This window comes from Entelurus aequoreus, linkage group LG13 (genome assembly GCF_033978785.1).
Source record: "Entelurus aequoreus isolate RoL-2023_Sb linkage group LG13, RoL_Eaeq_v1.1, whole genome shotgun sequence".
Classification (NCBI taxonomy): Eukaryota; Metazoa; Chordata; class Actinopteri; order Syngnathiformes; family Syngnathidae; genus Entelurus; species Entelurus aequoreus.
The window spans coordinates 17,556,014-17,571,664 of NC_084743.1; the positions used below are offsets into that span (position 1 = coordinate 17,556,014).

Genomic DNA, 15,651 nt, shown 5'->3' on the forward strand with positions numbered 1-15,651 from the left:
CTGACCCCTTTCTGTCAGTTTTCGTGGCCTACCGTTTTGTGGCTGAGTTGCTATGGTTCCCAAACTCTTCCATTTTCTTATAATCAAGCCGACAGTTGACTTTGGAATATTTAGGAGTGAGGAATTTGCACAGGTGGCATCCTATGACAGTTCCATGCTGGAAATCACTGAGAGCGGCCCATTCTTTCACAAATGTTTGTAGAAACAGTCTCCATGCCTAAGTGCTTGATTTTATACACCTGAGGCCGGGCCAAGTGATTAGGACACCTGATTCTGATCACTTGGATGGGTGGCCAAATACTTTTGGAAATATAGTGCATGTTGCTCCAAAACCTGTATGTACCTTCCACAGATGTGTGAGTTACCCATGCCTTGGGCACTACTAACCTTTTATCCTTTTCGCGATTTGAACGATTCGTACATGTTATGGTTGGAGGAGGGAGTTGTGACGGCACAGAACCAAAAGGGGGCAATATTGCTGTATGTATTTATTATATATATATATATATATATATATATATATATATATATATATATATATATATATATATATATATATATATATATATATATATATATATATATATATATATATATATATATATATATATACACTACCGTTCAAAAGTTTGGGGTCACATTGAAATGTCCTTATTTTTGAAGGAAAAGCACTGTACTTTTCAATGAAGATAACTTTAAACTAGTCTTAACTTTAAAGAAATACACTCTATACATTGCTAATGTGGTAAATGACTATTCTAGCTGCAAATGTCTGGTTTTTGGTGCAATATCTACATAGGTGTATAGAGGCCCATTTCCAGCAACTATCACTCCAGTGTTCTAATGGTACAATGTGTTTGCTCATTGGCTCAGAAGGCTAATTGATGATTAGAAAACCCTTGTGCAATCATGTTCACACATCTGAAAACAGTTTAGCTCGTTACAGAAGCTAAGAAACTGACCTTCCTTTGAGCAGATTGAGTTTCTGGAGCATCACATTTGTGGGGTTAATGAAACGCTCAAAATGGCCAGAAAAAGAGAACTTTCATCTGAAACTCGACAGTCTATTCTTGTTCTTAGAAATGAAGGCTATTTCACAAAATTATTTGGGTGACCCCAAACTTTTGAACGGTAGTGTATATATATATATATATATATATATATATATATATATATATATATATATATATATATATATATATATATATATATATATATATATATATATATATATATATATATAAACAATATAATATAATAAATAATGAGCAATAATATTTAATATGGTGGTAGCGGGGCAGGGGGTGTATATTGTAGTGTCCCGGAAGAGTTAGTGCTGCAAGGGGTTCTGGGTATTTGTTCTGTTGTGTTTATGTTGTGTTACGGTGCGGATGTTCTCCCGAAATGTGTTTGTCATTCTTGTTTGGTGTGGGTTCACAGTGTGGCGCATATTTCTAACAGTGTTAAAGTTGTTTATACGGTCACCTTCAGTGTGACCTGTATGGCTGTTGATTAAGTATGCCTTGCATTCACTTGTATGTGTGTAAAATCCGCGTATATGCCGATATTATCGGACATCTCTAATTGAAATGATTCATTTCCGAGTGCGGGCAAACATTTGGCCTCGTCTTTTACAACTCATGTTTAAGGTCTCAGAGCAATTACCGTCTGAAATACCGTTGGGTTTTTTTTGCCCTCTAAAGCAAGGCGGCACGGTCCACATTTCTTTCTCTAATCATAGTTGTCAATGCGCCCAGGCTGGGCCTTAGATTTGTTGTTGTTGAGCGCTATCAAAGGAAATAATGGTGGCGCGTAACGAAGAGCTTTTGTGGCTCTACTTAGAACCTTTTTTTTGGCTCGGCGGCATCATTCTGCATGTCTGCTATCAAAGTCAGAACACAGACGGCCATGATTAGGAATCATCTCCGCTGTCTAGTCGGCTCCGTTCTTATTTCATCTCGCTTTCTCTGGGGCCTTTTGGTTGATTTCCCCTGCAAGGATATTTCCTCTGCTTGAACACGTTCATTCCTTTTTTTTGTCCCCTGCTAAATGCGTCCAATAGCGTTTGTTCACTGTGGCCATTCATGTGGCGTGGAGCCGAGCGCCATCGCCGCACGGCTCTGTGGAAGTCTTTGTCTTTGTCATGCATGCTTTATTTTGATGAAACTTGATTACCAGTCGAATGTAAACGCAGGTTAAAATAGGATAGAATAGGTCTTTATTGTCATTGCACAAGTACAACGAAACTATGTTTTCAGCACCAACCCGTTCAAGTTTAGACAAACAAACAGTGTACAGGGTTACAGAACAGGAACGCTGATGGGTCGCCGCAAGGCGCCCCGTAAAAGATGGAAGAAAAGGTAAAACGCTGGGGAAGGATGAGTAAAAAAATACAATCTAGACTGAGCTCCTAAGGGGGCAGATAAATGAATCTGTACAGCAGATTTAGATCATCTACATCAACGATATGATTTGCCTGAGTGGCTGAACATGACCGATTTAAAAAACAAAAAATTAGATAACATTTTTAAAAATATATATATATATATATATATATATATATATATATATATATATATATATATATATATATATATATATATATATATATATATATATATATATATATATATATATATATATATATATATGTATGTATGCTAGCTTGATGCTAATATACATTGGCTTTGCTATTGACATGCCACTGATTAGAGTCCAAAAAATTGATTTTCGAATGAATCGAGATTATTATTCGGTTAAAAAAAAATCATAAAATCAATTAAAATAAATTAATTAATTAATTAATTAATTTTATATATATATATATATATATATATATATATATATATATATATATATATATATATATATATATATATATACTACCGTTCAAAAGTTTGGGGTCACCCAAACAATTTTGTGGAATAGCCTTCATTTCTAAGAACAAGTATAGACCGTCGAGTTTCAGATGAGAGTTCTCTTTTTCTGGCCATTTTGAGCGTTTAATTGACCCCACAAATGTGATGCTCCAGAAACTCAATCTGCTCAAAGGAAGGTCGGTTTTGTAGCTTCTGTAACGAGCTAAACTGTTTTCAGATGTGTGAACATGATTGCACAAGGGTTTTCTAATCATCAATTAGCCTTCTGAGCCAATGAGCAAACACATTGTACCATTAGAACACTGCAGTGATAGTTGCTGGAAATGGGCCTCTATACACCTATGTAGATATTGCACCAAAAACTAGACATTTGCAGCTAGAATAGTCATTTACCACATTAGCAATGTATAGAGTGTATTTCTTTAAAGTTAAGACCAGTTTAAAGTTATCTTCATTGAAAAGTACAGTGCTTTTCCTTCAAAAATAAGGACATTTCAATGTGACCCCAAACTTTTGAATGGGTAGTTGTATATATGTATGTATGCTAGCTTGATGCTAATATACATTGGCTTTGCTATTGACATGCCACTGATTATTAGGAGAGAAAATTGCTTTTCGAATGAATCGAGATTCTTAATCGGTTAAAAAAAAATCAAAAATCAATCAATTAAAATAAATAAATTAATTAATTAATTTTATATATATATATATATATATATATATATATATATATATATATATATATATATATATATATATATATATATATATATATATTATATATATATATATATATATAATTTATTTTATTTTTAAATTTTAATCTTTTTTTTGTTTTTGTGTTTTTGTTTGTTTTTTTATTTGTTTGTTTGTTTGTTTTTTGTTTTTAATTTTTTGTTTTGTTTTTTAATTAAAACATTTTTTTGTGTGTTAGTTTTTTTTGTTTGTTTGTTTGTTTTTTATTGATTTTTGACATTTTTTTTTTGTTTAAACCGATTAAGAATCTCGATTCATTCGAAAATCATTTTTTTGGACTCTCATACTAATCAGTGGCATGTCAATAGCAAAGCCAATTAATTAATCAATGAATTAATTTACATCAAGCTAGCATTTGTGGAAAAAAGTGGAGCCTTACTTTAACTTATGTTGGAGTGTGTTTTGAGTCAGTTTCTTATTTTAAATGCCAACATTACCTCGAGGTAGTTTGGCTGAGTCGGCTCTCGGTGCTGCTGGAGTGCCAAAGTGAGTCGGCGCCACGCGCAATCCAGTTACCGCAACATGGCACCATTTTCCGTGAATTTGGTCGGTGCCAAAAAAAAAAGTACCGGATTTGGTGGGCATCCCTAAGCATGTGTGACTGCAGAGATAACAAAACAAAGGCAAAAGCGAGGGAATCCTAAAGCCTTCTATGTTGCCTAAAGGGAGGGAAATATTCCTCTAACATCAGAATGAGTGACATTTTGACCGTATATTATTATTATTATTATACAGCATCTGTCGGAGAACACAACTAACTGTACGGCGCCAGGAAATGCACTGCAAGCAAGCACGGCAACATCATTTTTATTTTACTGTTATTTGCTGACATCAAACTTGGGAGGAAGTGAGTTCCCTGATTGCTTTTTTCTGCAATTTACTGCCACCTTCTCTCTTTTTTTTTTTTTTTTTTCTTTCTCTCCGGAACCGAAACTGTCATAATGTAACACAACCCGGCTTTCTGGAATTAAAAGCGCTCCGGAAGCCGCCGCGGACATAAATCTGTTTATTTTTTGATGGTTTGGCACGACGATAGCGACTGAGCCTGCAGGCTGCATCCAGAGGTTTGCGAGATGTATTCGGTTGTGTGAACAAGCAGAAGGTCAACTTGCTTATTTATGTCCTGCACTCATTTCCTTCCCCCGGCCGTCGTGAATTTGCCAATCTCATGATAGCTTTCTGTTTTCCTGCAGGTTTACACCAGATATGGGAAATGCTACACCTTTAATGGGAACAAGACGACATCCAGGAAAAGCAAGCAAGGTGGAATGGGGAATGGACTGGAGATCATGTTGGATATCCAGCAGGATGAATACCTGCCAATATGGAGGGAGACAAGTAAGCCCCCCAAGCATATGTTCAGTGTGATCCCTTATGGTGCAGCATGATGTCGCTCTTCTGGGCCCCGCTTGGAAAAAAAAAAGTCATAATGAACGTCAGTTTCTATTAGCGTGCCGTGTTTGGATTACGACATATCAAACTAAACTTCTGGTTGTTAAAAAACTGTCAGTCCAAATCCATTTTTACATCCACCAGAAGGTATCTGTAATCACCAGGGTTTGTTTTCCTCTCTGTCAGTTGGTTAGTTTAGTCACTTTGTTGGCAACATAATTCATATATATTTATACATATATATACATATATATTTATATAGACATACATACATATATATATATATATATATATATATATATATATATATATATATATATATATATATATATATATATATATATATATATATATATATATATATATATATATACATACATACATATATATATATATATAGATATACACATACATACATACATACATACATATAGACCACGGCGAGGCCGAGCAGCAGCACGCGACAGCAGACCACGGCGGGGCCGAGCAGCAGCACGCCACAGCAGACCACGGCGAGGCCGAGCAGCAGCACGCCACAGCAGACCACAGCGGGGCCGAGCAGCAGCACGCCACAAACGAACGCGAAACATCTGGAAAGGAAGAGGCTCATGCCGCCGTCGCCCGGCTACACAGCAGTGAGGCCCGCACCAACCAAGCAGGGAGAGGCCCGGCTACCGGCCAGCAGCGGCGGCACCACCACCTCACTGCGGCGGGACCAGCAGCTTTCTCGCGGCGGCAAGTGACGGCAGCAGGGCGGCGAGGGAGAGGCCAGGCTGGCGGCTAACGGCTAGCGGCTGGCAGCAGCGGGACCATCTCGTGGAGACGAGACCGGCAGGTGACTGCGGCGAGGCCCGGGAGAGGAGAGAGGCTGGAGCGAGGCTTGCCAGGCCGGACGGGACCCCATCGGTGGGAAGGCGAAAGTGCAGTGACGCGTCTCGGCAATTTGGGTTGTGAGTTTTAGCCAGTAAAGAAACCGAACTGAAATTAAGAAGAAAACCAAGTGAATTAAGAAAATGAGTGCGAAACACAAGAAATTCGAGGAAGACTTGGAGGAGATCAGAAAATCGCTTAACTCCCTGTCGGAGGATGTAAGGACAGTGGCCAAACAGCAAGACACACTCATGGAGTTGTTGACCGAAATCAAAATGCTGAAAAACATCATCAAGGAAAAAGACAAGAAAATTGTTGACCTAGAAGCAAGAATTGACGAAATTGAACAGTACACCAGAATGGACGATTTAATTATAAGTGGACTAGAAACCAAACATCGCACATATGCAAGAGTGGCCGGGACTCGCAGCAGGGACGCTGACAAGGACGCCGAAGCCCCGGCAGACGAACTTGTGACACTTGAACGGCAAGTAATTAACTTTTTTTCCAGTAAGAACATGACTCTTCAAAGTGGCAGCATTTCAGCGTGCCATACTATCCCCAGGAAGGACAGCAGAACCAACCCAGCCATTGTGATCCGGTTTGTAAATCGGAAACACAAGACGGAGTTACTACGGCAGGGAAGGAAGCTGAAGGGAACTGGGGTTTACATCAATGAACATCTTACCAAGAAGAACGCTGACATTGCAAGACAAGCACGCATCCTCAGAAAAGAAAACAAGATACAAGCAACATGGACACGGAACTGCAAAATCATGATTCGGCTAAATGGACCATATGAAGAAGCCAAAGTTGTCATGATCCGAGAGCTCCGCGACTTGGATCAATATAGATGAGACCTGCTAGACTTATGACTGACACGGCTCATCCTTGGCTGGAGACGGGGAAGGCTACGCAGCGAGAAGGTGAGACAACTGAGAATCAAAAGTTTCTAAGAGCTGAATACATGGACTATAAACTGTATGACTTTGAAAATGATGTTGACCCAGAAAACCATCTGTTCAACTCAATCAATGCTACTTGTGACTACTACACAGAGGAACAATTCAATGACAATGTTAGTTTAGATAATACATTTTCTTTAATACATTTCAACTGTAGAAGCTTATATGCAAATTTCTCAAAGATTGACGAATACCTGAAGACTCTAAATGGCAAATTCAAAATAATAGCACTTTCTGAAACATGGATCGATAAAGACAGAGGTATCGATTTCTCCATTGACGGGTATGAGTTGTATCACTGTAGTAGAAGAAACAAGAAGGGAGGAGGTGTGGCCCTGTTTGTTGACTGTGAATTGAAATGTAGACCTGTGGAATGTATGACAGTGGTAATTGATGATTTATTTGAATGTGTAACTGTAGAGGTAGAAATAGAAAAGAAGAGAAATGTTATTGTTACGTGTATGTATAGGACACCTGGGTCTAAAGTAGAAGCATTTAATGATAGTTTGGAAGAATTATTGTGTAAGGTGAAGGAAAATAAAACATTTGTCATGTGTGGCGACTATAACATAGACCTGCTAAGCTCACCCAGAAATAAATCAACAAGAGACTTCTTGGATGTGGTATATAGTAGAGGGCTTTATCCATTGATCACCAAACCCAGTAGAATAACGACAAATTGTGCAACGTTAATTGATCACATCTTTATAAATGACATAAAAAATAATATAAAAAGTGGACTAGTAATTAATGATATAAGTGACCACTTACCTGTGTTTCTTACTTATGACTGTCCAATTGATAAAAAGAGGGAGGAAAAAACTCATAGATATGTAAGGAAAAGAACTGAAGAGGCAATAAATAGGTTTAGGAAGGACTTATTTGAAACAGACTGGAATGAGGTGTATGGGGGAGAAGCAAATGCTGCATATGAGGCTTTTCTTAATATATATTTATCATTGTATGAAAAGCATTGTCCGAATGTATGGAAACAAAGAGACAGCTACAATAAAAAGCCTTGGATTATAAAGGGACTACAGAATGCTTGTAAAAAGAAAAACAAACTTTATAGAGATTTCATAAAAGTAAAAACAAAGGATGCTGAAACAAAATATAAGGTTTACAAAAACAAATTGATAACAATAATGAGACAAGCAAAAAGAGAATATTATAATAATTTACTAGAAAAAAATAAAAACAATATCAAAGGAACTTGGAATATTCTGAACAAGGTAATAGGAAAAACATCTGGGCCTACAAACCCACCAAGCCATTTTATCAATGAGGATAATAAGATGATAACAAATATGAATGAAGTGGCAAACGGATTCAATTCTTTTTTTGTGAATGTTGGACCCAAATTGGCAGAGAGTATTGGAGAACATAAAGATATACAGAGTGGATGGAGAGGGGGAAGCAAAGTGCTACAGTCCATGCTTCTAGGAGATGTTAGTGAAAATGAAATTGTATCGGTGGTAACAAAACTGAAAAATAAGACATCAACAGACAGTGATGGTATAGACATGATAATTGTAAAAAAGACTATTGACTGTATCATCAAACCTCTTTGTTATATTTTTAATCTTTCTTTTCAAACAGGGACCTTTCCAAATAAAATGAAGGTAGCAAAGGTAATTCCACTCTTTAAAACGGGAGATAAACATAGATTCACTAATTACAGACCAGTGTCACTACTGTCACAATTTTCTAAAATAATTGAAAAAATATTTGTAAAAAAATTAGATAGTTTTATTGAAAAGAACATGCTGTTGAGTGAGAGCCAGTATGGATTCCGGACCAATAGATCCACTGCTTCAGCTGTAATGAATATAATTGAGGATATAGCAACAGCAACTGATAATAAGAAATACACTATAGGGGTATTTATCGATCTTAAAAAAGCATTTGATACTATAGATCATTCTATATTATTGTCCAAGTTGTATTCATTTGGTGTGAGAGGAGTAGTTTTAGACTGGCTAAGAAGTTATTTAGATAATAGACAAGAGTTTGTGGATTTTATGGGTAATACATCTGAACAAATGAGGATTGAATGTGGAATTCCACAAGATTCGGTTTTGGGACCAAAATTGTTTATTTTATATATTAATGATATATGTGAGGTATCAAAGTTATTGAAATTTGTATTATTTGCGGACGACACCAACTTTTATAGTTCGGGACACGACTTAAAAGCATTATCAAAAATTATTGAACAGGAAATGATTAAACTTAAGAGATGGTTTGATGCCAATAAATTATCATTAAATGTAGAAAAAACAAAGTTCATGATTTTTTGTAAGAGGAAAAGGGAGGAAACGATCAAATTGTCAATAAATGGAATAGATATTGAAAGGGTTTCTGAACTTAGATTTTTAGGAGTGATACTGGATGACGGTCTGACATGGAAATCTCATATTGCACATCTGCGGAAAAAGATGTCTAAGAGTATTTTTATATTAAATAAGGTAAAATATGTGTTAGATTATAGGGCAATGCGTATATTGTATTGTGCACTTATATTGCCATATATCAACTACTGTGTGGAAGTATGGGGGAACACATATAAGAGTAACATAAAGGCATTGTATCAACTACAGAAAAGAGCTATAAGGATTATTCATAAAGTAGATTACTTAGAACACACTAACATATTATTCATTAATTCAGGTTTATTGAAATTACAGGAGCTAGTAAAGTTACAGACATTATGTGTCATGTTTAAGGCTAAAAGCAAAACATTACCAGCAAATTTACAAAAAATGTTTGTCATCACTTCTGAGAATGAAGAGCATAGAAGAAAAGGTCATTTCCAACATCAGTATTCAAGGACAACTTTAAAACAAATGTGTATATCAGTGGTGGGGGTTAAACTATGGAATTCTCTTTATAATGAGATAAAAGATTGTAAAAATATATTCAAATTGAAAAAAATATATAAAGACAGAACAATAAAATCATATGGACAGCCATAAGTGTTTACATTTTGCTTTATATTTATTAATTTACTTGTTTTTTGCCTGGTTTTGTATCTGTTTTGTATCATCCTGTGAGGTGTACCTGTATATTACTTCTTTTGTATTTTTGTTCGGTTTGTACTTCATGAAGTTTTGCACTTGTGTTTTTTTTTGTTTTGTTTTTGAAACCTTATTGAAAACGGGATATTCTTCATCCCAGTATGTTTATCATGACTGACTTAATTATATATTGCAAAAACTGATGTATTTATCATTCACTGATGTAATTGTGTTACAAAAACAAGACAGTAAATTAACATATGTATTTGCAAACCCTCTAAAGTGGGAAAGGTGTAGGATTAAATAAGCTTTGCTTCTTCCTACTCCTTTTCGGACATGATGTAAAGAGAAATTATATGAAATGATGTGTGATGTATTGTACTGTAAGTGTGTTCATGTTCGAAATAAACTAAATTCAATCAATCAATCAATATATATACATATTCATATACATACATACACACATGGATATATATATATATATATATATATACATCCATCCATGCATACATGGATATCTATGCATATAAATACATGGATATACATACATATATAAATATTGGCATATATATATATATATATATATATATATATATATATATATATATATATATATATATATATATATATATATATATATATATATATATATATATATATATATATATATGTATATATATATATATATATATATATATATACATATATATATATATATATATATATGTATGTATGTATGTATGTATGTATGTCTATGTATATATGTATGTATGTATGTATGTCTATGTATATATGTATGTATGTATGTATGTATGTATGTATGTATGTACAGTATGTATGTATGTATGTATGTATGTGTGTGTGTGTGTATATATATATATACATATATATATATATATATGCCAATATTTGTATATATATATATATATATATATATATATATATATATATATATATATATATATATATATATATATATATATATATATATATATATATATATATATATATATATATATATATATGTATATGCCAATATTTATATATCTATATATATATTTATATATTTATATAGACATGTCTATGTTGGCATGTATGTATGTCATATATATATATATATATATATATATATATATATATATATATATATATATATATATATATATATATATATATATATATATATATATATATATATATATATATATATATATATATATATATATATGTATATATATGTATATATATATATATCGGTGTGTATATATATATATATATACATATATATATACAGTATATACAGTATGTGTGTTTGTATGTATGTATGTATATATATGCCAATATTTGTATATGTGTATGTATGTATATCTATGTATGTATATGTATAGATACCTATGTATGCATGTATGTATGTATATGTATATATATCCATGTGTGTATGTATGTATATGTATATCTATATATGTATGTACGTATGTGTGTATATATATATATATATATATATATATATATATATATATATATATATATATATATATATATATATATATATATATATATATATATATATATATAATAATACCTGGGATTTACATAGCGCTTTTCTAAGTACCCAAAGTCGCTTTTACATGTTAAAAACCCATCATTCATTCACACCTGAGGCGGTATAGCTCGGTTGGTAGAGCGGCCGTGCCAGCAACTTGAGGGTTGCAGGTTCGATCCCCGCTTCCGCCATCCTAGTCACTGCCGTTGTGTCCTTGGGCAAGACACTTTACCCACCTGCTCCCAGTGCCACCCACACTGGTTTGAATGTAACTTAGATATTGGGTTTCACTATGTAAAGCGCTTTGAGTCACTTGAGAAAAAGCGCTATATAAATGTAATTCACTTCACTTCACTTCACACCTGGTGGTGGTAAGCTACTTTCGTAGCCACAGCTGCCCTGGGGTAGACTGACGGATATATATATATATATATATATATATATATATATATATATATATATATATATATATATATATATATATATATATATATATATATATATATATATATATATATATATATATATATATATATATATATATATATATATATATATATGTGTGTATGTTTGGATGTATATGTACAGTACGTATGTATATGTATATACATATATACAATCTGATATATCACCAAGCTATATCACGTCTGAGCTGCTGTGACTTAGATTACCATAGTAACTAATTAGATTACCATAGTAACTAATTAGATAACCATAGAAACTAGTATATCATGCAAAAGCGCAGATTCCAGCCATTGAATTACTTTGTATAGTTCAAGACTTACGCTCATTAGAAAACATGACTGCACATCATAATGGCAGCTACAGCTTCCATCTTAAAGATCTAAAAAAATGATTTGGGAATGTCCAGCAGGCCAGATTTAAATTTGCCCTGGTCTGGTCTAAAAGTAGCTAAACTACAGGAAAAACTACTCGTTTAAAAAAAAAAAAAAAAAAAAAAAAAAAAGGAGCCAAGCTACTGGAAAATGCAGTTAAGCTACGTAGCTTAGCATCATGTAGCTTGTTCCTGCCCAACATTGCTGACATGACAAAAGAGAGATATTTGTCGTTGATCCAATCAAGATACTGGCAGTTATCATTTATTTGCACCAGCTTTTGGCAGAAGTTTAATCAGTTGTCTGCAAAAGCGGTTGGAGGTCAACTGTTAGCTATTTTCTGTATGTGTGATGAATATGTTCAGCAATATCTGCTGAGTGGGTTACAAATGTGGCTTTGTATGTCTGCAGCTGAGCAGTTCTCTATTTCTTTTCATTCTTTCCATGGAAATGAGCTCATTCAGCGAGAAACTGGTCCAAAGCATCTTTGCTGGATGGAGCCTAACGTCTGTGTTGGGCGGCCCCGTGATGATTAGATAAACAAGCCTTGTTTTGTTCCGCCCTTTGCCCCGTTTTCAAGACGAGACGTCTCTGGAGGCCGGGATCCGGGTTCAGATCCACAGCCAGGACGAGCCGCCGTACATCCACCAGCTGGGCTTCGGAGTCTCGCCGGGCTTCCAGACCTTTGTTTCATGTCAAGAGCAAAGGGTAGGTCCTTATTTCGTCCGCCGTGGCGTATCCGTATATACCGCTACTTTGCGGGTTTAGCTTGAACACGTCGGCCCCCCTGCTGGCTTCCTGGCTAATAAGTCTCTTTGTGCTTAGTTGACCTACCTGCCCCAGCCCTGGGGGAACTGCCGCTCCAGCAGCAATGAGAAGTTCCCAGGATACGACACGTACAGCATCAGTGCCTGTCGCCTGCTCTGCGAGACCAAGGAGGTGGTGCGGGTGTGCAACTGCAGGATGGTGCACATGCCCGGTATGTCCTACGCTTTTTTTTGTTACTTTCAAATGTGTTAACGTGAAAATTGGCCAATACTACAAACTAGGGTTTTCCCCATACCAATATTTTCATAAAATGTGTTTCCATACTTTTCGATACTTTTCTAAATAAAGGGGACCACAAAAAATGTCATTATTGGCTTTATTTTGACAAAAAATCTTAGGGTACATTAAAAAAAAGTTTATTATTGCAAGTTTGTCCTTAAATAAAATAGTGAACATACAAGACAACTTGTCTTTTAGTAGTAAGTAAACAAACAAAGGCTCCTAATTTGTTTGCTGACGTATGCAGTAACATATTGTGTCATTTATCTACCTATTATTTTGTCAAAATTATAAAGGACAAGCTGTAAAAAATAATTATTAATCCACTTGCTCATTTACTGTTAATATCTGCTTGCTTTCTCTTTTAACATGTTCTATCTACACTTCTGTTAAAATGTAACAATCACTTATTCTCCTGTTGTTTGGATACTTTACATTAGTTTTGGATGATACCGCAAGTTTAGGTTTCGATCCGATACCAAGTAGTTACAGGGTCATACGTTGGTCATATTCAAAGTCCTCATGTGTCCAGGGACATATTTTTATAAACATAATATACATTTTTTTAAAAAGGAAAAAAGATTTTGTGACGATAAAAAAAATAGATGTAATCATAGTAATATCGACTAGATACGCTCTTGTGCTTGGTATCATTACAGTGGATGTCAGGTGTAGATCCACACATGACGTTTTGTTTACATTCAGGCGCGCTAGCTTTTGTTAGCGGTGACGCCGGTGAGCTATTGTGTCCTCTTACAGTGTGTAGTGAAGCATGTTTAGCTATTCCTCGTCCTCCAGTGATAATGATACTTGTACGAAACTTACTTTATTTTTTTCGCCATGGATGCGAGGATTACTGATTTAGAAGTAGCTAAAACAGTGACGATTGCGGATGAATTTTAGCTGCCAGCTAGGTAGTTTGTTTATATATATATATATATATATATATATATATATATATATATATATATATATATACATATATATATATATATATATATATATATATATATATATATATATATATATATATATATATATATATATATATATATATATATATATATATATATATATGTATATATATATATATATATATATATATATATATGTATATATATATATATATATATATATGTATATATATATATATATATATATATGCGTTTATGTATATATATTATACATAATATTATGTATATATATTATAGTATAGTAGTATAGTATAGTAGTAGTATATATATATATATATATATATATATATATATATATATATATATATATATATATATATATATATATATATATATATATATATATATATATATATATATATATATATATATACACTACCGTTCAAAAGTTTGGGGTCGCCCAAACAATTTTGTGGAATAGCCTTCATTTCTAAGAACAAGAATAGACTGTCGAGTTTCAGATGAAAGTTCTCTTTTTCTGGCCATTTTGAGCGTTTAATTGACCCCACAAATGTGATGCTCCAGAAACTCAATTTGCTCAAAGGAAGGTCAGTTTTGTAGCTTCTGTAATGAGCTAAACTGTTTTCAGATGTGTGAACATGATTGCACAAGGGTTTTCTAATCATCAATTAGCCTTCTGAGCCAATGAGCAAACACATTGTACCATTAGAACACTGGAGTGATAGTTGCTGGAAATGGGCCTCTATACACCTATGTAGATATTGCACCAAAAACCAGACATTTATAGCTAGAATAGTCATTTACCACATTAGCGATGTATAGAGTGTATTTCTTTAAAGTTAAGACTAGTTTAAAGTTATCTTCATTGAAAAGTACAGTGCTTTTCCTTCAAAAATAAGGACATTTCAATGTGACCCCAAACTTTTGAACGGTAGTGTATATATATATATATATATACATGTATATATATATATACATATATTATTTTACGGGTGGGAAAAAGCGTTCCTGTTCCGTAACCCTGTACACTGTTTGTTTGTCTAATCTTGAACGGGTTTGTGCTGAAAAAATAGTTTTGTTGTACTTGTTGCAATGACAATAAAGACCTATCCTATCCTATTTAGCCCTTCAGTATAGAAACTGGATGAATAAAGAACAGAATGAGTTAGGAATTCAATAAATGAATAGTCATAGCTTACTGATGGAAGTCATTGATATGCCGACTGCATCCTAGCATTTGCATGATATCCGTGTGAAAATCATTCATCGGCATTTTCGCCCACTTGAACCCTCGGAGCACGGATGTAATTTGGCGTGCCTCTTGTCCGACCTTGAGCTGGAATTAAATGTGGAACGCTCTTTAGTCGCGCTGGCCGCTCTCAGTCACATGTCCTCCCTGATTAACATCTCA

General features: G+C 34.0%; 1 protein-coding gene across 1 annotated transcript in view; it reads left to right on the forward strand.

Moving 5' to 3' along the window:
- The first annotated feature begins 4,488 nt into the window (after positions 1–4,488).
- Positions 4,489–15,651, forward strand: part of LOC133663206 (acid-sensing ion channel 4-A-like) — a 60,280-nt gene continuing 49,117 nt past the window's right edge. Inside the window, exons 1-3 of the mRNA XM_062067501.1 lie at positions 4,489–4,973; positions 12,839–12,966; positions 13,084–13,237. Coding sequence (XP_061923485.1) covers positions 4,904–4,973; positions 12,839–12,966; positions 13,084–13,237 — 352 coding nt within the window. The 5' untranslated portion in view covers positions 4,489–4,903. The remainder of the gene's footprint in view (positions 4,974–12,838; positions 12,967–13,083; positions 13,238–15,651) is intronic.